This window comes from Halichoerus grypus, chromosome 11 (assembly GCF_964656455.1).
Source record: "Halichoerus grypus chromosome 11, mHalGry1.hap1.1, whole genome shotgun sequence".
Classification (NCBI taxonomy): domain Eukaryota; kingdom Metazoa; phylum Chordata; class Mammalia; order Carnivora; family Phocidae; genus Halichoerus; species Halichoerus grypus.
This window is the reverse complement of record NC_135722.1, coordinates 15,120,626-15,145,578: the sequence shown is the minus strand read 5'-3', so window position 1 is coordinate 15,145,578 and position 24,953 is coordinate 15,120,626. Positions and strand designations below refer to the sequence as shown.

At 45.3% G+C, this 24,953-nt stretch overlaps 1 protein-coding gene across 16 annotated transcripts in view; it reads left to right on the top strand.

The window, feature by feature from the left end:
• ATG13 (autophagy related 13) overlaps nucleotides 1–24,461 on the top strand; it is a 52,914-nt gene extending 28,453 nt beyond the window's left edge. For 13 of the 16 annotated variants that reach the window (XM_036104992.2, XM_036104990.2, XM_078058086.1 and 10 more), the window contains 14 exons: nucleotides 2,222–2,268; nucleotides 3,443–3,583; nucleotides 8,108–8,148; nucleotides 8,943–9,039; nucleotides 9,388–9,486; nucleotides 10,335–10,428; nucleotides 14,267–14,365; nucleotides 15,133–15,243; nucleotides 15,659–15,795; nucleotides 17,841–17,955; nucleotides 18,537–18,614; nucleotides 18,822–18,938; nucleotides 19,487–19,615; nucleotides 22,099–24,461. In XM_036104992.2, the coding sequence (XP_035960885.1) occupies nucleotides 2,222–2,268; nucleotides 3,443–3,583; nucleotides 8,108–8,148; nucleotides 8,943–9,039; nucleotides 9,388–9,486; nucleotides 10,335–10,428; nucleotides 14,267–14,365; nucleotides 15,133–15,243; nucleotides 15,659–15,795; nucleotides 17,841–17,955; nucleotides 18,537–18,614; nucleotides 18,822–18,938; nucleotides 19,487–19,615; nucleotides 22,099–22,176 (1,383 nt within the window). In that variant the 3' untranslated portion in view covers nucleotides 22,177–24,461. The remainder of the gene's footprint in view (nucleotides 1–2,221; nucleotides 2,269–3,442; nucleotides 3,584–8,107; nucleotides 8,149–8,942; nucleotides 9,040–9,387; nucleotides 9,487–10,334; nucleotides 10,429–14,266; nucleotides 14,366–15,132; nucleotides 15,244–15,658; nucleotides 15,796–17,840; nucleotides 17,956–18,536; nucleotides 18,615–18,821; nucleotides 18,939–19,486; nucleotides 19,616–22,098) is intronic. The other 3 variants (XM_036104997.2, XM_036105000.2, XM_036105001.2) reach the window with 3 other exon arrangements.
• Nucleotides 24,462–24,953: the final 492 nt, after the last annotated feature.

Here is a 24,953-nt window from a genome sequence, read left to right as displayed (position 1 = left end):
TCCTCATACATCAACTATATGTGAAATAGTTCTACTTATCCTTCAAGACTCATGTGCTCTTGAAAATTCACCCCCTTTCTCGGGGGAGAGGTAACTACCTTCTTTAGACTTACCATGTGCTTTGTTGACATTGTTTCTAAAATATAACTTGATGTATTGTGATTTTTTTTTAGATGTGTTGTTACTTACCTTATTTCACATCAGGATCAAGGCATATATTGTTACTTGTGTGTTTATTAATTTATTTCCACTAGAAGATTGTGAAGCTGCGTGGTATAATAAAAGGCAGTTGGATTTTGGAGCTCTACAGACCCAAGTTCAGATCCCAGTTGAGTGACTTCGGCCAAATTACTTAACCCCACCTGCACCAACACCACCAAACTAACATGACACTTCATAGTCTTGAAGGGTTTTATATTTTCTCATTTAATCCTTATTTGTAAAGTGCCCAACATAACTTATACATGTTCCTGTTCATACTTTGCACTTTCATTCTTGAGGTCAGCAGTCATGCCACATCTTATTTATTTTTGTAGTTCTTTAAATTCTTTCTGAAATGAGGCAGGATATGAATAGATAATCATCTTTTGTGCCTGGTACATTGCCCGGGATGGCACATAGTATGTTCTTGATGAATTTTATTGAATGAATGATGTCAGTACTTATTCCATGGAAACCTTAGCACCCCAAAATACAAAACTTCCTATTCTTCTTTATTGTATTGCCAGTTTATACTATGAATTACTTTCCTTAGTGATCCATAGGGAGTCCTAAAGGAATCCCTAGAAGAACTCTTTCCTTTCCCAGGTGAGTCTGAGTATAAAATGTTCCGATTGTCCTAGACAGACTGCACCAACTTGTCTTGGATACTTCCTACTGTTCATCCTCCCTTGATTTGGGGGACCAGGGGAAATTCAAAATTTATCATGTCATTTAAAAATGACAGTATGATGGGGGCACCTGGGTGGCTCAGTTGGTTAAACGATTGCCTTCGGCTCAGGTCGTGATCCTGGAGTCCCAGGATCAAGTCCCGCATCGGGCTCCCTGCTCAGCAGGGAGTCTCCTTCTCCCTCTGACCCTCCCCCCTCTCATGTGCTCTCTCTCTCTCATTCTCTCTCTCAAATAAATAAAATCTTTTAAAAAAAATTTTAAAAAAATATTTAAAAAAATGACAGTATGATGAAAAAGATATATTAAGGATACATACTTAACTTTGATCTAGAACAAGTAAGTTCTGTATTCCACAAACTAACCCAAGTTTACACCAGAATCTAAAAGAATAGCCCTCTTCCAATTGATTGGTAATAAGGTTACTTGTGTTCAAAAGTATGACTACCCTTCTTACTAAGTGGCACATAGGAGTGTTAACAGGGTTGAGGGATTTTGGCTTTAGTTTCTGTTTTTCTTTCCCACCCACTAGACTAAGTCTGTTCAGAGTACCAGAGAAAGACTGAACAGTTTGGCTAAAGACATTACACAACTAAAAAGATAAATTTTAAGTGAGGAGCTTGTTAAGGTATTCCTTAACAGTGGGTGTCACCTAAAAATATCCCCTCTAGAATTGGAGGGAAAGGCTCTCTCCATCTGAAGTATTGGCCTTTCTGAAGAGCAGTTTGGATATACATAGCAAAAGTCTTAGAAGCATAAGTACTGTTTAATCTAACAATGCTAATTCTGGAAATTTGTCTTAAGAAATTAATTTAGGGTGAGGACAAAGTTTTAATCTCAAGGCTATTTATCTCATTGTTGTTTGTAGTAGTGAAAAATTAGAAATGACCTATATGTCCACAGATTGGGAGACTGTTTGGATGAAATGATGGTCATATGGTAGAATACTATGCAACCATTAAAAGTGGTGTAGAATTTTATAAGGAAAACTTAATGTTATGTTTATTAATGAAAAAGTGATAAAAATAACATATATAGTATAATCTCACATTTAAAAAAAATCTTTTTAAGTTTATTTATTTATTTATTTAGGTAATGTCTACACCCAATGTGGGGCTTAACTCATGACCTCGAGATCAAGAGCTGCATGCTCTTCTGACTCAACCAGCCAGGCACCCCTCACGTTAGTTATTGAAGTGGCTGATTAGGATTATAAATTGATTTTTTTCTTTATTTATATTTTCTAATATTTTTATAGTGACTGTATCGTGCTTTTTAATAAAAGAAATAAAACAAATAAAACTGAAATATTTTTCAATTGTCCCATCTACAGGGAGATTCCATGGAGCTAGAGATTTGGTGTCTCGAAATGAATGAAAAGTAAGTGCTCTGTCTTAGGGTCCGTGGTTGTGGTAGCTGAGAATAAAGCAGATGACGTCATGTGAAAAGCGGGGCTTCGTTATCAGTAATGGAGGGTGTTCTTCCCACTTAACAAAGCCAATAGGTCTTTGCTATAGTTTGCTTCGTGCTTGGCTTCCAGCCCAGGCACAGAGATGACCTTCAGTGGGAGGGTCAGTCCAGAGAAACTTAGATGCCACAGGGAAAGGAGCAGAGAAAAGACTGAAAAGGATTTGTTGTTTTCCCAGAGTACAGATAGTTCTCTGATTAAATCCCTTGCGAGCTCTTGTAACATGACTGCTCTGTGTTGTCTGTTTTCTGTGGCAGACATCCAAAACGGTTTCCCTTCACTACTCCTTTTTACACGTTGTGTTGGTCATAGATTGGAAATGCATGTTATTTTCCTTCTCCATTTTCTTCCTTCAAGGCAGATTAGCTTATTTCCTGCCTGAAGCTTCAGTTTTCAAGAATAGTATGTAGGAGAACGGAGGAAATAGCAACACATCAAAAGAAAAATTTTAATAATAAGTCTGTGAGGTGTGGGTATTATTTTTTTCTAAGGAGAAAGCAATTGCCACGTTATTTAGTCTAAAAATTTTAGTACCAAACAGACTTTTCTCCAAATTTCCTATTAGATGTAGAGAGGTAGACAGCTCATAAGATACTATATTGAAATTGTTTGCACCTCCAGTAATATAATTGCAATGTTGAATTGCTGTTTTTACGTGTGTAGCTTTATTTCTTAGATAACAGCTTCAAAGCTAGAAAAAAATATATTAGGTGCCTTTTGGTATCTATCTGCCTGGTTCTAGAGCACAAAAAAGTAAAACTTCTGCTTACCTCAATAATCTGTTGATAAACTGACAAAGAACTCTAATTACACTTTTAGTTCAGAACATGTTTTCATGATAAATTTAATCTTATGCAGTTCCCACACTTAATTTGCAGTTATCTCTGTTGACTGTAATACTCTGTGAAAGGTGTTACATGGACTGCAAAGCAGGTTATATTCTATCAGAAGTCATGAATAATGCTAACAGATGAATCTCAGTCACTAGACAGAACATAACTAACACCTCTATATCCATTGCGTTTCTGTTCTTGGTTCTATGTGAGTTGAGTAGGCGAATGCTGATAGTGTCTGTGTGCTCCGCAGGTGTGATAAAGAGATTAAAGTTTCCTACACGGTGTACAACAGACTGTCGCTGCTGCTGAAGTCCCTCCTTGCCATAACTAGGGTGACACCAGCTTACAGACTCTCCAGAAAACAGGGGCATGAATATGTCATATTGTACAGGTAAGTAGCATGGTGCTCACCTCCCTGATTCATTAGCCCCATCACTGCACATTGTCTGACTGGTAGATGGGTATTCTGTGATTAATTTTGGACAGAGGGTTGGTAGGGTAGTTGATGCTATAGCTTTACTGTGATTGTCTATCCCTCCTCCTTTGTGATCCTCAGCTTTCTGAAGGTACCAGGTTCTTTGTCCTTTTGTTCTGCGCAAGGTCAAATGATTCCTGTGGAATGGATTTGAGGCTGAAAAAGGAGCTTAAAAAACAGACTGTCCTGAGAAGATTTCATAGCCTTTTGTATTTCAGAATTAAATTAAAACTTGTCTAACAAACTGCTAATTCAATTTGTTTTTGATTAGTTGTCTGTGGATATAAAGAACTCGTCAGCGATTCTTTGAGTATTTTCTTTGGAGTAGTTGACGTCAACACATGTTTATTGAGTGCCATTTTAATGCAAGCGTTGTGCTAGGCCCAAAGAAGAACTGTACACAGGCCCTACCCTACAGGTGTTTCTAATCTATTCGGGTGACCGTTTGGCACATGCATAATTATAATAAAAAGCAGGATTGGAAAACTACATATCAGGAGAAAAGTACTGGGAGAACACAGGGAGGGAAAGTTTGTTCTAGGTGGGAGAAACCAGACAGACTTCCTGAAGGAAGTGGCATTCAAGCTAGACCTTGAGGCAGAGAGAATTTCCGCTGGTAGAAGTGAGGGAGAATGATCATTCCAGGTGGGGAGTGCAACAGATGGCAAGGCATAGAAGGGGGGACAGGATATGAGCCATGCTCAGTTTGTTAGATGGACCCTAGTGGTGGTGTAGAGGATAAGTAGGAAAGTGTGAGAGCAGAGCGTGGTAAGCCAGGAGTTCCCAAATCACCCAAGACTCTTTTCATATTAGTGATGAGCTACTGGTTTTAGCCTTTGGCTTACATGTATAGAGCTGATTGTGAGGAGAAATTAATATAGCGGGATGGAAGGACTAAGGATTAGAGACTCAACTAGTTAGCTGAAACAATCTACTACTACCTGAGAATAGTTATCAAGTCATTCTTTAATTTCCTTAGCAGTAATCTAGCAACCTCACCCATGTTTATTTTTTCAAGTATTTAAAATATTTTTGTTGTCTTCTCTGTAGTCTTTGGGTTTCAAGTTGAGTATTCCATTTGAAAATTACTAGACCTTTATTCAGATATAACAAAAGAGGGACACCTGAGTGGCTCAGTCAGTTAAGCATCTGCCTTTGGCTTGGGTCATTGTCCCAGGGTCCTTGGATCGAGTCCCACATCGGGCTCTCTGCTCAGTGGGGAGGCTGCTTCTCCCTGTGCCTGCCACTCCCCCTGCTTGTGCTTGTGCTCTCTCTGTCTGACAAATAAAGAAATAAAATCTTTAAAAATATATGTATATAACAAAAGATCGCTTATAACTCTTACTTTTCATTTACCTATGCTAAGCCCCCTTCATTTTGGTTCTTTTATAAGTAGCCATACTACACTACTAGTCATCAGCTTAGTTAACAAGGACTCAGTCCTTTTCATTACCAGTGTTTAAAGCTTTCCTTTATTCTGTATCTCTGGAGTAATACAGTATTTATTGCTCACTGTTTATCATTTAGGAGTGCTTTTGGATACAAATAATATGGTTTAAACCATAGAGAAGTGGGTGTTCTCAGAGGTAGATTTGGCTTATTTTTCCCCCTTTTTTATACTATTGTTTTTTGGTTTTTTTTTTTTTTTTTTTAAGATTTTATTTATTTATTTATTTATTTGTCAGAGAGAGAGAGAGCACAAGCCAGGGGGAGGGGCAGAGGGAGAGGGAGAAGCAGACTCCCTGCCGAGCAGGGAGCCTGATGTGGGACTAAATCCCAGGACTCTGGGATCATGACCTGAGCCGAAGGCAGACGCTTAACTGACTGAGCCACCCAGGCGCCCCTATACTATTGTTAACAGGTTAATAGTAGAGCCTTATACCATTAAAGAATAGCCTTCTGGGTTTTTTTTAAAGCTATATTATCATTTTTCCCCTGGCCTTGTAGATTTAATCATGTCACTGTAGAATTACATCATTATAAAAATTCATTCTGAATTTGTTGTTCATTAAGACTGAATTAAAGTTAACTGCCGTCTACTGTCTGTGAAGAAAACTTTTGCTTAGCACCTGAATGGCGTAAAGGATATAGCCAAGAAGGTGGTTAGAGAATTAGGTTATTTTAAGCACTATACGAATTACCAGTATTCAAATGAGTACTGAGCTTTTTATTTTTAAAAAAAGATTATTTATTTGAGAGAGAGAGAGAGCACGAGCAGGGAGAAGAGCAGAGGGAGAGGGAGAGACAAGCAGACTCCCCACTGAGCGGGGAGCCCAACACGGGGCTTGATTCCAGGACCCCAAAATCACGACCTGAGCCAAAATCAAGAGTTGGATGCTCAACTGGCTGAGCCACCAGAGGTTGCTAGCAAAAAGTCTTTTGGCAACTTTTTATCGACATCATTCCTGTGTTATTTTATGGCAGGAGTCAGTAAACTATGGCCAGCAGACCATCTGCTTGTTTTTATAAATAAAGTTATTTTATTTTATTATTTTTTTAAGTTTATTTATTTTTTTTAGTAATCTCTACATTCAGTGTGGGGCTGGAACTCATGACCGCGAGATCAAGGGTCTCACACTCTCCTGACTGAGCCAGCCAGGCACCCCTAAATGAAGTTATTGTAGAACACAGCTGCCCCCTTCATTTGTGTATCATCAGTGGCTACTTTTGCAGGACAACAGCAAAGCCGAGTAGTCTGCCTCAGAGTGTATGGCCTGCAGGCCTTAAATATCTGATCCTTTTAACAAAAATTTGCTGACCCCTGCTTTATGGTGTCTGTCCCTTTCATTCATGTATTACAATTTGTGAGACCTAGGCTTCAGATTTACCCTGAATCTCATCCCTAGCTTATTCTTATCTCATGCTTAACACCTAACCATAGGGCTTTGTACATTGTTGGAGCTTTGTTTTTAATTGAACAAAGCCATGTATGTGTTTAATTTTTAACCATATTACTAGAGAAGTATAATAATGTTTTGTAGTGTAGTTTGTAATGTTTTATAGTTCAGACCTATAGCTAATATAGACTGCCCTTCCCAGGAAGATTCAGAGAAAAGTTCTGCTGTGCTTATATTTTTGTATTTTCAGAATAGTCTTATGTAATTCTTCTATAATGGAAAAGATTTTCGAATTTCTTAAGCAGTTTACTTTGGAATGACTTGTGACAAGCACGAAGAGCTCCCCTTAATTGAAGACCACTCTCAAAATCTGGTACCTTCTATTGCATATTTGAAAGTTGCCATGTAACACCCAGTGCTCATCACAAGTGCCCTCCTCAATGCCCATCACCCATTTAACCCATCCCCCACCCACCGCCCCTCCAGCAACCCTCAGTGTATTCTCTGTAGTTAAGAGTCTCTTACGATATGCCTACCTCTCTGTTTTTATCTTATTTTATTTTTCCTTCCCTTCCCCTATGTTGATCTGTTTTGTTTCTTAAATTCCACATATGAGTGAAATCGTATATTTGTCTTTCTCTGACTGACTTCTTTCACTTAGCATATTATACTCTAGTTCCATTCATGTCATTGCAAATGGCAAGATTTCATTGTTTTTGATGGCTGAGTAATATTCCATATATACATATATATGGAATATATAATGGAAATTATTTATATGGAATATATATATAAGGAATATATAATGGAAATAAATACATATGTCACATTTTCTTTATCCATTTATCAGCTGATGGACATGTGGGCTCTTTCTATAATTTGGCTATTGTTGATAGTGGTGCTATAAGCATTGGAGTGCATGTGCCCCTTTGAATCAGTATTTTTGTATCCTTTGGATAAAATACCTAATAGAACAATTGCTGGGTTGTACAGTAGTTCTATTTTTAACTTTTTGAGGAACCTCCATAGTGTTCTCCGGAGTGGCTGCACCAGTTTGCATTCCCAACAACAGTGTAAGAGGGTTCCCCTTAAGAAAGGAGATCTTAAATGTTCTAATCCCAAGAAAAAAACATTTGTATGTAGGTGATGGATGTTAACCTGACATACTGTGATGATCAATTTGTAATATAAACAAATATTGAATCTTGTTGTACATCTGAAACTAATATAATCTTATTTGGTGAACATACCTCAAAAAAAAAAATCTAGTACTTTCTAATAGTGGTTTGAGATCTTTTTGCCAATCTTATTTCTAGATTCTTTATTCCCCAGGAGGTATGCTTTAAAAATACATTGCAGGAGCAGGAAGAAGAAACTAAAATTACAGGCTCCACTTAATTATTATTTTCCTTATTTCTTAACCAATTCTTTCCATATACATCCCTATGCCTGCAGCTTAATTGAAGTAGTGACATTATTGCTCCATTAGGAGAGGTGTTCATGCAGATGAGAAAGGAAGGGTTTGTTTTGTTTGTTTTGGCTATAGAGGCTCTTAAATGTTTAGAATAAAGAATCATTTATTTCTTTTTCTTTCTTTCCTAAGGATATATTTTGGGGAAGTTCAGCTGAATGGCTTAGGAGAAGGTATGTATCAAGGTTGAAAAGCATTTGTAGTGTTAAGAGCCTTCCTGACTTCAGAGATGGGCTTGGATGCTGCCTGTCATAATATGTAGCTTGTGATTTTAATACGTGTGATACAAGTAAGGAAAGGACCGGTGGGTGGTCCAAAGAGCTGCCAGGGAATGACTGAATAATTTTCCCCAGAGTTCTAGTAACTCAGTATTCTTTCTTATTCTTTATACCATTGTCTGTTTTCCTAATTTTCTATAATGAGCATGTTAAATGTTTCTGATGAGCATAAGCAATTTTGAAAATTGGGCATGAAACCAAGAAAACCAGGAAAGCTTTGTTGGAAATATCGCCTGCAAGGCCCCGGCTCTTTTCTATACTTAGTTCTGGGGGGCAGCATGAGTAGAAGTGCAGTCACTTCTGCGCCTACATAAACCGAGGGCTTCGTGTGATAAAGCCCCAGGGCCCCTTTCCTGTCTCACTGGGCATGTGACACATTTGGGCCAGGTTGGTTAGGACTTGCTCAGACTTTAGGACTAACAGTTTGTTTTGCCTCTTTGAAGGTAGGTTTATCTGGAAATAGAATTCTGATTTCCCTTCCAATATTAGGTCATATAAAATAAATCAAAAGAAAAAAAATATATATATACACACACATAAACATATATGAAATTGAGGCTGCTGCACTCATGGTGTGAAATAGATAAAGCCAGAGATTGTATGATAGGCTGCATGATTCAGGGAAAGCCAGACTAGAGACAGTGTCAGTGTTCTCTAGGGAAAAGCTAATTGTGTATTTCTTCTTCTAGGTTTCCAGACAGTTCGTGTTGGGACAGTAGGCACCCCTGTGGGCACCATCACTCTTTCTTGTGCTTACAGAATTAACTTGGCATTTATGTCTACCAGGTGAGGAAAGAGCCTTGGAATCTAAAAGAGCTCTTCCAAAGATGAATTCAAGATATTAAAGTTTGTTTTTCCCTCAAACTCCGTGGCTAAGCTTGTAGTTCAGCTTTGCCATTGCTGAAATCAGTCCCCTTCTGGAAAATAAACTCAGAGAGAGAGCCCCGTTTCCAGATGGAAGAATCTGAGTGTCTCAGAGCCATCAGTGTAGAGTTGTGGTTTATATTTAGGGATGCAATAGTTAAGACTCTAGTGGTACCTGCCAATAGATATAAGGTGAGGGGTCCTCTGAAGACTTCAGGGGGGCTGACAAGGCATTCTAACAAATATTGTCATCTGCTTATTGTATTACAGGCAGTTTGAGAGGACTCCACCTATCATGGGGATTATCATTGATCACTTTGTGGACCGTCCCTATCCCAGCTCCTCACCCATGCACCCCTGTAATTACAGGTGAGGAATGTGTAGGGGCTTTCCCAAACTGCAGCTAGGGAGAGGCATTCATCTTGTACATAGAGCACCTTTCTCAGCACTCACCAGTGGGCAGGGCGCAGTGATGGAGACCCCACAGGGAGAGAAATGGAGTGGTTAGCTTCCCTTCCTGCTGCTGCCTGTAAGGTACACCAAGCCTTGGAATATACAGACTGAGAAAATTCTTGGACATTTTGGATCTTGACGGTAGTGATTTGACTTTCAATTTGATTTTACTTAGAGACTACAAGAGTGGCAGTAATTAACAGAATGCCCTTCACAAATTAAATGGTTTTCTGGTGACCATTGGCACAGTTTAGTTAGAGATTAGAATCTTCAGGCTCATGTGCATGCAAGCAGGGGCAGAGTGGGGAGGGAGAGGGAGAGAGAATCTGAAGCAGACTCAGATCCCAGAAAACAGAATTCTGTAGAGGTCGGAACAGATGTGTATCAGGAAGGATACTGCCTTTATGGGAAGGACTTTTGAAGTTGGATGGGGTCATCTTTGGAGTCTGGATTTTTGTTTCACTGCATCTCTTTTGCTGACAGTTCTTTAGTCCCAACACTGGCCAGGCTTAAGAAAATATTCTCAAATCATATGTCAGGTAGGATGTTTGGGTTAAAAATAAAAGCCTTGGTCAACCTCTAGATATTGTTCTCTGGGGTATGTTTGACATTATCGAGGACTCACCACGCCTCTTTTGCCATACTGAGCTCTGCCTGAAACAGCTCTTGTCACAACTTGCATCCTTATCTAACCTCCCTCTGTGTCCTTCTCAAATAGACTGCCGTCACTATAAAATTCATGATTTATTTTCCCCGCATCATAGAACTGCTGGTGAGGACACTGGAGTAACATATCCTTCTGTGGAAGATTCTCAAGAAGTGTGTACCACCTCTTTTTCCACCTCCCCTCCGTCTCAGGTAGGGGGAAACAGGGTCGGGGGGGGGCTATAGTTATTTGGTATATATATGGGCATGAAATGGTATCAGAATTTAGATACAGTCTCTTTTGGTGGTCCTGGTGATTGTTTCCAGGGGGTTATTTTGAGGGGTGAGGGGGAGCCTTCTTATCCAGCAGGTAATATTGCAATGTTTCTAGTCTGTAACCATGCCTTTTTTTTTTTTTTTTTAAGCTTGTATTATTTATTTATTTGAGAGAGAGAGCGCGCTCATGTGCATGCAAGCAGGGGCAGAGCGGGGAGGGAGAGGGAGACAGAATCTGAAGCAGACTCTGTTTTGAGCATGAAGCCCAACACAGGGCTTGATCTCACGACCCTGAGATCATGACCTGAGCCGAACCAAGAGTCGGATGCTTAACCGACTGAGCCACCCAGGCGCCCCTCTAGCCTGTAACCATTCTTAACCCACAAGATTACATGTAACCTTTACATTCCTAGAGACATCTTAAAATTCCCTAGAAAATGAGTCACAGAATTCCAAATGCATTGTGATACCAGAGAGGTATTCTACCCTACTCTTGTTAATTTGGTAGCTACTTCACTTTTGAAGTGGTAAATATGGTTCCTAATCGTGGAAGGAGCACAAAAGGAACCAATAATTATTGGGCATAGAATGCCAATAAGAAACCAGCCGTGCAGTTTCTCCTCATAGTTGACACATATCTGGCTATCTGCATTCTTTTTTTTTTTTTTTAAAGATTTTATTTATTTATTTGAGAGAGAGAATGAGATACAGAGAGCATGAGGAGGGGAGGGTCAGAGAGAGAAGCAGACTCCCCGCCGAGCAGGGAGCCCGATGTGGGACTCGATCCCGGGACTCCAGGATCATGACCTGAGCCGCAGGCAGTCGCTTAACCAACTGAGCCACCCAGGCGTCCCTGGCTATCTGCATTCTTTATCTGAACATTTTTAACCATTAACTTTTCCACTTGAGTCCATCTCCAGTGTCAAACCTAGTTTCAGTGAAACACGGGCTCCATACAAGGTTCCCGGCTTCCCAAGCGCACCCACCTGTGTGGCCTTATTGTGCAGTGTCCACGGTACCAAGTCTGCTTCGGCGAAGGAGTCGTTTGTTGCCAGATGACCGATTTCAGGGCACGTTTCTTCCCTTCCGCCGCGAGTCATTCATCTCCCACCTCATGGCCTGCAGCTCCTGGCTCTGCCTGCTCATCCCCTCTGTCACTCCCCTCCTCTCTGACTTGCACATTAGGCAGTCTCTTCTAGACCTAACTCAGTTCTGTGTTCTCTAAACTAGTCCCAGATTATCCCCTTTCACCATCTTGTTTTGGGAGCCCAACAAATTAATTCACTACCCATAGATTTTTATTTTCTGTGTTTTTTAATTAAGAAAATATTTAAATTTACTTCATTCTGAGTTGTTAGGAGATACTGGATTAAAATTATGGTTCTCAGCTGTTTCCAAAACAGAAGTTGGGCACAAAAGTTAGCTTAAAAAAAAAAAAAGCTAGCTTAATGGTGTGAAAGAAATTACAAAATCCATGGGTCTCTGTTATTTCTTTTGTCCCCATTTAGAGTTAAGGAGGTTCTTGTAAAGTTGCCTAGACAGTTTGCATGTTACTGTTACTCCCCTCTCCCCATGAGTGTTTGCTCTGGGAGGGGGCAGCTTCTGGCTCTCTTACTGACATAGAACAATCCTGACCCAAAAAGAGGGAAAGGCCACCAGAGCACATTAGTACAAGTAGATTAGTTTTTAGATGATCAAAATATGAATATGTCAAGTTTGATGTTCTTTGAAGTTTTATTTTTTAATTTTAATTTTAATTTTTTAATTTTTTTTTTTTTTAAAGATTTTATTTATTTATTTGAGACAGAGAGAATGAGAGAGAGAGAGCGCATGAGAGGGGAGAGGGTCAGAGGGAGGAGCAGACTCCCCGCTGAGCAGGGAGCCCGATGCGGGACTCGATCCAGGGACTCCAGGATCATGACCTGAGCCGAAGGCAGTCGCTTAACCAACTGAGCCACCCAGGCGCCCTATTTTTTAATTTTTAAAAAAAATTTTAATTTATTCATTTGAGAGAGAGAGTGACAACACGAGGGGGGTGCGGTGCTTAGAGGGAGAAAGAGAAGTAGACTCCCCACTGAGCAGAGAGCCCGATGGAGGACTCGATCCCAGGACCCTGGGATCATGACCTGAGCCGAAGGCAGACGCTTAACCAACTGAGCAAGGTGCTGCCCCTATTTTGTTTCATAAGTGATAAATTCGTAAACAGTAAATGAAGTTGTGATTTGGGAGATACGAGGATGGTGAGGCTGGGCCTTACCAAATCAGTTTGTCTCTTTCTCGAGTACAGTGGAAATTTGACCTGACCCCAAAAGTAAGGGGAAATTAAGTAGTTCCTGCATCTCCCGTTTGCACGGAGTTTGTTGCCTTGTGTAAGGGGAGCCTGTCTTTCTCATGGTATCGGTTGCCTGCTGTGTCTTGTCACAGTTTGAAAGTAGATTGTGCCAAGATCTTATCAACACTGAGCATCCTGTGGGTGGGCCATGTCACTACCCTCTGAGTACCTCTAGTTGAGGCTGGTACAGTTTGGTGCAAAAGTATTCATTTTCAACCTTAGTGGTAGAACAGAAAGAGAAAATGATTTGCCAGCAAGTCTCATCCTTCCTGTAAATATTGAACTAGTTTCTTCCTTGGCTTAACCTAGGGAATTGCATAATTGTTCAACAACTTCTATTTGAGCTTTTTGCAAAGGTCCAGTAAATGCATGTTAATGTGGTGTTTGCTTTCCCAAAAAAATACGGACCATTGTGTCATGTGGGCACAAAGTCGAGTCAGGAAATAGCTGTGACCCTGAACCTGCTACTGTGATTTCAGGTCCGACCTCCCGTTCTAAGCATTAACTAGCTAATTGGTAAGACTTAAAGATAGAACAGCAAGACCCAAAATAATCATAATTAGCTTTGAAATCTAAGAGTTTTTAAAGTGCCCCAGCTTTTACTGCATCAAGTTCTCCTTCACCGTGCGGGGCTGTAAAACACCCGTACACTGTCCTGCGTCCACCTGTGCGCACACACGCATGCCTACACCTGTTCACGCCCATTCCTCCTGCCTCAGATGGCGTAGTCAAGTCTGCAGCTGGGGGCCTGAGTGCTTGTTTTTTTTTTTAAGATTTTATTTATTTAGTTGAGAGAGCATGAGCAGGGGGAGGGGCAGAGGTCCCTACTGGACACAGAGCCCAACGCAGGGCTCGATCCCAGGACCCTGAGATCTTGACCTGAGCCAAAGTCAGACACTTAACTGACCGAGCCACCCCATTGCCCTGGACCTGAGCATTTTAAAGTTCTAGTCAACAAATGTCAGTTGTTTAAACCTATCCTTGCAGATTCTGGGTCCCCAGGAAAAGGTCTCCAGTCTAGCATTGTAACCTCAGCGTCTTCATCCTCAGCACGCCTTGCACCTGCTCTCAAGCCCTTGCTGCTGGAGGCCATTCTCTAACACCCTTCCGTCTCTTTTGACTAAGGACACACTAATACTTGGTTCGGGTTTCCCTGTTTTGCCAAGTCATACCAGCTTGACTCAGCTTTGTTTTCCACCTGCTCGTCAGGGCGACAAGCATGTAGTGGAGCCCCCTGGGATAAACGTGTCTTCCTCAGACGCTTCCAAGTTGTCCTTCTCGGGAGGCAGCCATGTTGCTCTCTCCCTGCCGCACCCCTGACTTCCAGCGTGCAGTTCAGCCCCCATGGCTGTCTCCCCTTCCAGAGTTGTTTTCACTTCTTTCTTAAGTCCCTTTTCTGTTTTCTTCTCTTGTTTCTCCTGTCTCGTGTGTATCTGTGCACAGTGTGTGTTTACTGTCACAAAGGCACATTTTCAGACCCCTACTCCTGTGGTGACGGACACTCTGAGGGTCCCCATGGCAGGACTGGCCTTTTCCCATCAAGTGAGTCCATACTGGGAAGAAGGGGATATAATCAGATGGCATCTTTTTATTTAAAAATTATACATAAAGTACAGGGAATAGCTATTTAAATGTCCCCAAGTGTTCTGGGGGTTATTTGAGGTTTGGTAATTGATTTTTAACAGGATGCAGCCATAGCACAGCAGCCCAAAATAGGATGTTTCGTTTGCCCCTCCTCCTACCATTGATGTAAAAAATACATGGAGTTATTTATATCTTATTTCCAAATAAACAATCCAAGAGTGGTATTCTTTCTTTTTCAGTATAAATAGGAACTCTCCCATACCCAGGGGTGATGGAGGGTGTGATTAGGGAAGACGCCTTCTGTTTCAAAGGGACCTCAAGGACAAAGGAGAAAATAGAATGACCTGGGAAAAACCAATGACTTTGGCTGCAAGTTCTGCTCGGGCTTGTGCTTCGCCAGTCCATTGGGCTGGAAACCTCAACAGTTAGCTGAGCCCCTGGGAAAAGGGGGAGCAGGGAACTCATTTGAGGCCTTTGGAAGGCTGCAGAGCTGGGAATGTCAGTCCCACTGCAAACAAGTCTGTGCTTTCTTAGCCAGAGAGTAACGGCCTGCTCTGTCTTTAACCCTTACGTCAGCCGCCCGCCCCCCCCCTCCCCCCCGCATGAGGATGTGGGCTGGGATCCATTCCTTACCTCTCCACAATCTTGATCATTAGTCATACTCTAGGATTGCCTATTTTTTCCTCCTCCTTTCTTCTGCCCCTCTTTGTTTTTCTCTCGCTTAGCTCTCAAGCTCTCGCCTTTCCTATCAGCCTGCTGCCCTGGGCGTTGGATCAGCTGACCTGGCTTACCCAGTAGTGTTTGCTGCTGGCCTAAACGCCACACACCCTCACCAGGTATCTTTAAAGATGGGGAGAACCCCGGGGGTTCCTGTGCGGCCTCCGCTGCCTTGAGGCAGTGGAGGGGCCTCTTCACGCGCCAGTATTATGCTAAGTGCTCTGAAACAAGGCTCTTAGGTAACTTCAGAGGTCCGAGGTGACTCCAGGAGGAAGGGCCTCCTAGAGTTCAGAAAGGAAAGAAGAGCTTCCAAGTGTTTTCTCCCTCTCTTTCCTCTCCCTCTGTAGTTCTTACCACATACGTCACGTCTCCCATTAGCTGAGTCCCAGAGAAGACAGATCCAAGGTTTCCCGCCCATTTGGTGGCAGCATTGGTGGTGGAAGAGCTCGGAGGCGCTACCATCACACCAGGCCAAGTTTCCTCTCCTGCCTGACACTGCCGTTATTCACTATATTCTTCCATTTTCCCCCAAAGCTCATGGTTCCTGGGAAGGAAGGTGGGGTACCCCTTGCTCCCAACCAGCCTGCCCACGGTGCCCAGGCTGACCAGGAGAGACTGGCAACCTATACTCCGTCTGACGGGGCCCACTGTGCTGCCACACCTTCCAGCAGGTGAGTTCACGGCCTGGCTGCATCCTCCCTGACACCTGTGCCCATCTGGTGTCAGTAAAGAGTCGCTTTCAGCATTGCCTCAGGGTTGGCACTGAGGCCCCAGATGTGGAATTCTTAAAGTTCTCGATAAGAATCTTACATTGCAGCTGGTATGTAAGGAAGCTGCCCCGAGCTTGCTATTAACAGCCAACAGCCGGGACCTACTTCTTATCACCCTCTTCCAGTGAAGGGGACCTTCAGATGTGTTTTTTTGTTTTTTTTTCTCTTACCCCCAAATTTATTCCCTTGGAATGAGTCCTCAGTGTTTCCTGAGGACCAGAGCAGGTGGTTTGCTGTAACCCTCAAGTTTGGGGCCACAGTGGATCTGTGGTGGTAGTTAGGATTATTATTGTTGTTGTTGTTGTTGTTTTTCCTCTGCTATGTTAGCACCTCATGGAGATTTTTTAGAAACAACTGTTTTTCTTCGTTAAAAATTTTAAAAAATCTTTGTATTTTCTGATTACAGAAGTGATACATTCTGTAAATTTCAAATTATGAAGACATTGATGAGGTAGAACATGAAAGTTCTCATTATCCTACCCTGCACAAATCACCACTGTTACCGCCTTTTCAAAGATGAGAGGATCTCAGAGGGTTAAGTAATTTGCCAAAGAGCACTTAGCCCACACAATGGCCCGGCTCAGGCCGAGCTCCTCTTTCCCTTACAGTCGGAGTTCTCCCGTGGGAAGATGAGGCTGTCCTGACCTGCCCTGCCCTCCCTTGACTGCAAGGCCCCAGAGATAATGACGTTGATTGCCCCACTACATCCTAAATGAACTTTTGGATAATAGATTTTTTTTTTTTTTCATTCCCACGGTGGAGCAGTTGGAGGGAAATTATTTGGGAAGATCTTTTTGTGCCATCCACCAGGAAAAATAATTACTTTCATTCCTGGTTTCCCAAACTTCCATCCTTCTATCCCTCCCCCTGTCAGATAATCAAAGGAATATCCCGTTAGTCGTTTTACACTCTAGTTTTCTGAGCCTTGACTCCTGAAGCATGTCTGGGAGTAGCTAGAGATAGAGGACCCTATCTCTTCTCCTTGGGGTAAGGGGTGCTTAAATGCAGGTCATCAGAGCTCAGGCCTTTCCTCAGTGCTGGTCTTTCCTGCTGGCTGGCGTCCTCTTGGAGGGCACAGTCCTCCTCCCTACCTTGAGCCTCTGCTTTTGGCCAGAGGACCTTTCCTAACCCCTGCTGCTGCTGGGGCTCTGACTACTAGCCTGGTGGCCACAGGGTGAACCCCCACCTGCATCCCCCATCCCCCATCATCCAGGACTCCACATCAGTCTGGAGAGCTGGAGAGGGAAGGAGTGGGCAGTCAAATGAAATGTGCCATTGAAAGACCTTGCTGAACAGAGGGTTGATTAGGGGTGAGGAGAGGAAACGTGGTGTGGAGCACAGAGGGACCTCAGCCCAGGCGATGTGTCATGGGCAGAGAAAGCTCTGCCTATCTGAAGAGCCAAATTTGGGACTCTCAACTTAGGATAATATCCTGACACTGCCCCTTGTGAGGTAAGGCTTAAATTTAACACACAACTATATAAACCCTGTAAATGATTCCTTCTTATGGTAATTTTAGATAACAAAACAAGAAGGCAGAGAACAGCTTAAAGCTTGAGTCTGCCTATGTCATGGATTACTGTTAAAATCACGGTTAGGACCTCTGCTTGCCTGTATGCATGATTGCTGTATGCTTGGTAACTGATGCTTACCAGAGGTGTTTCAGATTAAATTTAATGTAAGCCTTACACAGTTGTAACACTTGAGTTTCATTCACATATGCCTCATTTTTAGTGGCTCCTGGAAGTGCAGTCCTCTGCTGTCAACTCAGAAGGGAGAGTGACAGTGGCTGCAGTCAGCCCCATATTGCCATTAACCACGTGGGTCGGCTGGTGGGGGGCCACTCCTGCTCTGGACTGCAGCCCCACCAACGGTGGGTTTATGGGCAACCAAGTAGGCTCTGCCGTGGTTTGAGAATGAGTACCAACACTGTCTTTCTTCTTCAGCGAGGATACTGAAACGGTATCAAACAGCAGTGAGGGCCGGGCATCCCCCCACGATGTCTTGGAGACCATCTTTGTCCGCAAAGTGGGGGCTTTTGTCAACAAGCCCGTCAACCAGGTGATTTTTCTGGCACTGCCACCTGTGAGAATGTCTGAGCCTTTAGAGTGAGGCCTTAGGGGCAGGGCTCTTCACTTAGGGTCTGTGAGACCCCTGAAAGTGCATGCAAAATTGTGTGTGTGTGTGTGAATTTTTTGGGAAGAGGGTTAGTAACCTGTGACGGCTCTCCAGAAGAAGTTCACAGCTCTTGTTCTGCGATCATATAAGCACACTCCCCTAGGAGAGGGAGACTAGGCACCATTTGGTACAGACACCTTGCACTCAAGTGTCAGGGCCTCAGCCTTACTCAAAATAAGAAGTTCCTCTTCAGCTCTACCAGTGCAGAACAGTTGTTACCCAATCACTGTGGGTCGGGCTTCCGAAGCTGACTCCCGGGGTCCTGGGGGGCCCCACCCCTGTTTATGTTACGGGTGTGTGATGGGAGGCGGGGAGATTTGGGGTTTGCCAGCAGGATGGGAACCTGAGGACAGTGTGGTCAGCCTGGGTGTGCAAATCTGCTGGACCCACAGGCAGCTGGTGGACTCTGAGGAAGCCTGTAAAAGCTGGGGCAGGGGTGGGCACTGAAATTTCTGTCTCTTCAGGTGACCCTAACCAGTTTGGACATACCCTTTGCCATGTTTGCTCCCAAGAATTTGGAGCTGGAGGATGCCGATCCCATGGTGAGTCCCCCTTTGACTTAAGTTAACAGATGGTGCTGTGTGTGTCGTCTTCCTGGGCAAGTCACTGTTCCTCCACAGACTATTAACCATGCTCCTGGCTTACAGATTTTCAGCCGGGTTGGGTCCCTTACAGACCCTTTGATTATTAACAGCAGCTTGCACCCAGTGCATGGAACCAGCCCCTACCTCCACCTTGTTCTGAAACAGGTGAATCCTCCAGACTCCCCACAGACCGAATCTCCTCTCCAGGGCAGCCTGCACTCGAATGGCTCCAGTGGGGGCAGCAGTGGCAATACCCACGATGACTTTGTCATGATCGACTTCGTAAGTTGCCATCACCTTCTTGGACCTTTGCTGCCATAGGGGAAATAAACCAAGAACTGTCCAGGGTACTTGAACAGGACTTCCTTCGCAGGGATCAGATGGACTGGTACAGATAGGGGATGGGATGGGTGGACACCTGGCTGTGCAGTTCATGGGGGGAACCTGCCCCCACGCCCTGCTTGGGGACACATTTGGAGGCCCATGAACAAGAAGGCATTTTGTGCCGTGTCTTTGGTTGAAATTCAGCTCTAAATGAGGATTTGCCAGTGGTATCCATGTAGGCCCTATTCCTGCCTGAATGGATGGCCCTTTGCTAAGGAAAGGAGTTTGAGGGAAGGGAACATAAACCTTAGCACCTGGTTAGCACCAGGGCTAGAGCTCAGCTGCCCAGAGGAGAAAGGTATAGCAATTCCGCCCCCTAAGATGAACCTGGGGGAACCCTTTCTCTGATAATTACTGGAAGGAAAGAGGGTTGTTCATAGCTTCTTTCCCCTGATTTTCCTCTCTGATCTAAGGCAAGCTAAACTGAGTCTGTCTTGTTTTTGTAGAAACCGGCTTTTTCTAAAGACGACATTCTTCCGATGGACCTGGGGACCTTCTATCGTGAATTTCAGAATCCCCCTCAGCTGAGCAGCCTCTCCATAGATATCGGAGCGCAGTCCATGGCTGAGGACTTGGTATGGAAACCCCTTCCCCTGCCAGACCTCAGCCTGCAACCTCCTATCCTCTTTTAATGGTCATTCTTGCTCCAAAGGCCTGGAAATTTCTTCGTCTTACTGCCCCACCTCCCACACCTCCCATCCTCTTTATAACAGGAAAGAGACACTTTAGATCCTTATTTTCTGTTGATCACACTTGAGGTTGCATTGTGCCTGGCAGTCACTGTCTTGAAGTTGCTTGCATCGACTTCCTCCTCTTCTGTCCATGCTCACCATTACTTCCCATCCCTGCTGTTCACTGTCTCGGGTCTTCGGCTTGCGGCTGCCACGAAGCCAAGCTGCTCCAGTCGCTCCTGCGTTCAGCTGTTCTGCTTGTCAGGCAGAACACCAGCAGTACAGGGCAGAAGAAACGTGAGGTCCTGAGCATTGGTGTTCTTGCTCTTTCCTCGGAGAGCTCATTCCCGCTTCAGCCAGCAGTTCTTGAGTTTGCCAGATGTCCTGATACTGACTGTAATCTCTGCATCTCTGCTTAGCGTATTTCCTGTGTCCAAAGGGCAGAGGAGCATGCTGCACGGCTGTAAACTCCGGGTGCCCTACACCTCCACGCAGCCTGTTCCCAGGATGTCCCCGGAGGCTCTTAAGTCTTGTCGTAAGAAAAGAATTCAAAGACAGACCAGACACAGTGGTTGAGTGGTGCAGGTGAAGAGTTTAGTGAGAGCACACTTGAGGTGAGAGAGCGGGCGAGCTCGGGAGAGCTGTGCACCCCAGGGTTTGGGTCTCTATCTTTTATTGACAGTTGTTAACAAGGGGGGGAATATTTATTATTTGGAAGGAGGATTTCTTTGGGAGTAGGTTTTCACACCTTTTCTCCCTCACTTGGTCAGGGTCACTGGCCTTCTTTGTCTTTGAGTGCGGCCAGCCAGGACAGGCCTCTGACTTCCCCGATAGCTGTTCCTCACTTCCCCCTTTGCTGGCCTCCAGACATCCTGTTAAAACCTAACTAGCTGCTTACTCTAACACCACAGGATGTCAGGGTGGGGTGGAAATGTCACCTTCTATATCAACATTAGAGGAATGGCCCTAGTAGGAGTAGGAATCTTGGAATATCTGCCCTTGCTTTGCTCGAAACAGAAAAGCATGCTCAGTAATAACAATACTATAACAATATCATTATTATTAACATTTATTGAGGCTTCCTAGGTGCCAAGCATTTTTCTAAGTGCTTTACATGAATCTTCAACAATCCTAAGAGGTAGCTTTTCTTATTATCCCAGTTTGTAAACAGATAACTTGCCCCTGGTCGCACTGAGCCGGCAACGCACAGCTTTGATCCTAGAGAGTCTGGCTTCTGATTTTAGGCTTTTAGCCACTGGCCCTCTGGCTTCTCATTGGAAACAGGCCTGGAAGAAACCGGACCGCGAAGGCTCCCTGAGTGATTCTGCAGCCAGGAGTAGCCAGTTACCCCCGCCTCCCGCCGCTGCCCTGGTGCCCCCAGCATGTCTGGGCCACCTGCCAGTTCTGGGGGGGCGGGGCAGGCCCAACTCTCCTCAGCACCTGGTGCCAGTCAGGAAATCTCTTCAGATGCACATTCAGCAGTGGAAACAGCACCTGATTAGGGTCAAATTTTTATTAATAGTTGATTCTTGAGGGCAGTTAAACTTAATTTCTCAGGTTCTGTTTTCTTCTCTTGTTTATTGTTTTCTCTTAACTCTCTAACATGCCCCTTCCTCAGCAGGTATAAAGATGCTGATTCCTAGGCCTCCCCACAGACCTGCTGAGTCAGACTCTCTTGGGAGCGTGGTTGGGACGCCTTTGTTCCTGTGTCCCCAAGGGATTCTGCCCAGCACAGGTCATGAAGAACTCTCCTAAACTTTTCTTTTTTTTTTTTTTTTAAAGCATTTATTATAATTCCATATCCAGTGATGACTTTTTTTTTTTTTTTAAGATTTTATTTATTTATTTGACAGAGAGAGAGATAGCGAGAGCAGGAACACAAGCAGGGGGAATGGGAGAGGGAGAAGCAGGCTTCTTGCCGAGCAGGGAGCCCGATGTGGGACTCGATCCCAGGACCCTGGGATCATGACCTGAGCCGAAGGCAGACGCTTAATGACTGAGCCACCCAGGCGCCCTCCTAAACTTTTCTTAATCTGTAGCATACTAGGCCTACTGTTTCATTCCTGTGTCAGTCTGATCTGTGCCAAAGGTAACTTCTCTGTGTCATCCTGTTGTTGGCATGCTCCTTTTCTAGCTCGGTAAGTGTGTGGCCCACTTGATTCCCTGGGCTGTTCTGCTGAGCCCCCGAGCCCCCACAAACCCTGCTGGACACAAGCCCACTGTGCGGTGCCTGCCCCCCGGCCCAGCATCTCCTGCTCTCCCGGCCCACACTGTGACGCTGAGCTCTGGGCTATGCTCCCTTCTCCAGCCAGGGCGGGGGGCCTGTGCTAGCTGCCTCTTCAGGACCCTACCTGAATAAGCAGCTCTTCTCTCCCCTCCCGATACAGGACTCACTACCAGAGAAGCTGGCTGTGCACGAGAAGAATGTCCGAGAATTTGATGCCTTTGTAGAAACCCTGCAGTAAAAGTTGGTGTCCACGGGTACCAGCAGCATCCCCTTTCTGTGGTCCCAGGAGACAGAGCCTCCCACTCATCAGCTGCTTCCATCCCTCATCTTGCTCCAGGTGGAGGAGAGGCTGGTTTCCCCCATGGGGACCCGGAAGTCCCTGTTCTGACACCTCCTGGAGACTCCATGGCAGCAGTCAAGCCCGGTGATAGCATTTGAGAGACTCACCCCCTGGCCTTGGCGATTGGAAGACCCTTTATAACAAAAGGGCCCTCGGCAGGGCCATCTGCTTCCACCGCCCATCAGCGACTGCTTCACAATGGCTGTCATCCCATTCCTCCTGCCGGCCCCCTGCCCTGGGTCCTCCCTGCAGCTGGCCCCTTGCTGACTTATCATCAAGCACTTGACATTCCAGCTCCTGGCCCAGAGCCTGGCATGGAGGCGGAAGGAGGAAGGAGACAGTGCTGGGAGGAAGAAGGAAGGGCTCCTTTAGGCTCTTTTTTGGTCCCCTTTGGTTTGATGTCTTCTTCCTCTCTCCTTCCCTGTCTGCGCCCCTGTGCCTGTACTTTTGGCAATATGATAGGCCTCTTGCCCAAGGTGGCGAGAACTCCAGAGTCAGCCATTCCCACCCTTGAGGGTTGTGCCAGCCCATGTCTCAGCGGAGGTTCTGAGCAGCCCTGGTGGCTGGCTATGCTCAGCTCCTCAGCTCCATGGAAGCAGAATCCTGGGTCTCCAGGATTCTCTCATTGGGAGTCACAGCAAAGGTTCTTTTTCTCTCCTTCCTCCCCCTATTGCTGCTCCTTGGTTATAAAACACGGTAAATATTTATTACTTTTCAGAGAAATCAGATATTTTATAGAGAAAATATGTTTGAGGTTAGATGTTTTCACTTGGGGAAGGTGGAGGGCCTCTTCCTGGAGTAGGGCCTCCTCCTCAGGAGGTTCCTCAGATTCTGGGTTGCTGCTCTGAGGATCTTCCTTCCCATATACATAAGGTGGGATCCAAGAATAGGGCTGGCTGAGGGCAGCGGAACCTCCCAGAATCGCTGCACTTGAACTGACGACAGGCTTTACCTTAGACTCCTACGTATTCCTGGTGAGAGCCTTGAATCTCTCCCAGCTTCTGCAGAGCAACTGACTCCATTCTCGCAGCCCAGGAAGTCTTGGGTGCTAGATGTGTACAACTCTGTGTGTACAACTCTTCAGAGTTGCACAGTGACATAGAGTGCAATGTATGTGCCCCACTGTGGCCCCGGGGAAGGCCAGAGGGGCCCCTCCTTCTGGGGGGACTTGTTTCTGTTTCTCAGGGCTAGGTTATGGGCCTTTTCCTCTTTCCACCTGGGCCTGGCTACCACCTTTCTTTAATCCCAGGGTCTGCACCCCGTCCTGAGGTTTACTAGCTGGATTGGTTCCTTGTTGAGAAACCAAAGCTAGGCATATGATTGACTTAACCATTTAGGTATTGTTCCTTGAGTCAGTCAAGCACTTAGCCTCACCCACCTATCATCTCTCCCTCCCCCAGCCTACCCGGTAGTCCTGGCCAAGGGAAACAAGGCCCGCCCCGTTCCTCCTGGCCCACCTGGGCTGTTATTGGTGGCAGCTGTTCTGCCTTGGAGCAGGTGGTCCTCAATTGCTTGTTAGTAAATGCATGTGACATCGTTCCCACTGATAAGGCTGAACTCTGAGGGCTGGAGTGCGCTCTGAGGCTGTCTCAGGTAGGCTGAGCCCTGCCCCTGTTGCATGCATTCTGCTGCCACAAAGAAATGTTCCCAGCAGTGGTGTCCGGCTGGCCCTCCTCTTTCGGGTCCAGAGTGCACCCATGGCCTGCTAAACCAATCCAGATCTACCCCGCAGGCCCCAGTGCTCAGAGGGGTGAAGCCCTGGTAAGCTGTTGATCACCCCCGCCCCCCACGTCCTGCCACAGCATCTCGGCCACTGTCCTGAGGCCGAGCACGGGAAGGCCTGTTAGCCATTGTCCTCTTTGACTCCTGATTGTTGGCCTTTGCAGGCAGCAGGCTTTCCTTTAGGACCCTGTCAGTGAGAAGCCAGGGAGGCTGAGCCCTGAGTTGAGAATGGGAGGAGCAGAGCAACTGTCAAGGCTGGCCCTCAGCCCTCGGCCCCAAACACTGACAGGGGTGACCCCTGGACTGACTCCTGCAGCAGCCCCCGGGACAGGGCTGGGGCCCATCACCCGTCTCCAGGTGGCAGAGTCCCTCCGCCTCCTCCAGCCCACCTTGTTTGGAAATACTGAGCTATACTTTAAAACGTATTCGAGAGATTTCCAATAAATTTTTTCTGTACTTGACAGCCTCCTGTCCTGCCAGTTGTCTAAAGTGTTAACCCGCGCGCTCCCGCTTGTGTGTGGGCCCCGCTAACCGACGGCCCCTCCGTGGGAGGAAGAGCAGTGGATGCGAAGTGCAGAATGGCTTCGGAGTCAGGCAGGCTGGTTTGCGTCTTGGGGCTCGGCCACCTGGCCGCGGTGCCACCTTGGGTTGATCAGGAAACTTAGCGCCTCGTTTTCTTGGCTCTACCATTCCCATTTTGGGGGCTTGTATGTGACGGGTCAGTGAGATACCATGTGTGAAGCCGACACGCAAAGCAGAAGCCCGCTTAGATGAAGGCCAGCATCGTCATCAGCTGCTTGTGCAGCATCGCCACCCCCCCGCCCCCCGACTCGGCCTGGAGGCAGGAGCCTTTGGCTCGAGGGAGAAACGGCTGCCAGGCCTCTGCCACGCTTCCAGCAGGAGCGGGGAAAGGGGGCCTCCCTCGGCTGCTGGTATCTGTTTGCTAATCTAGG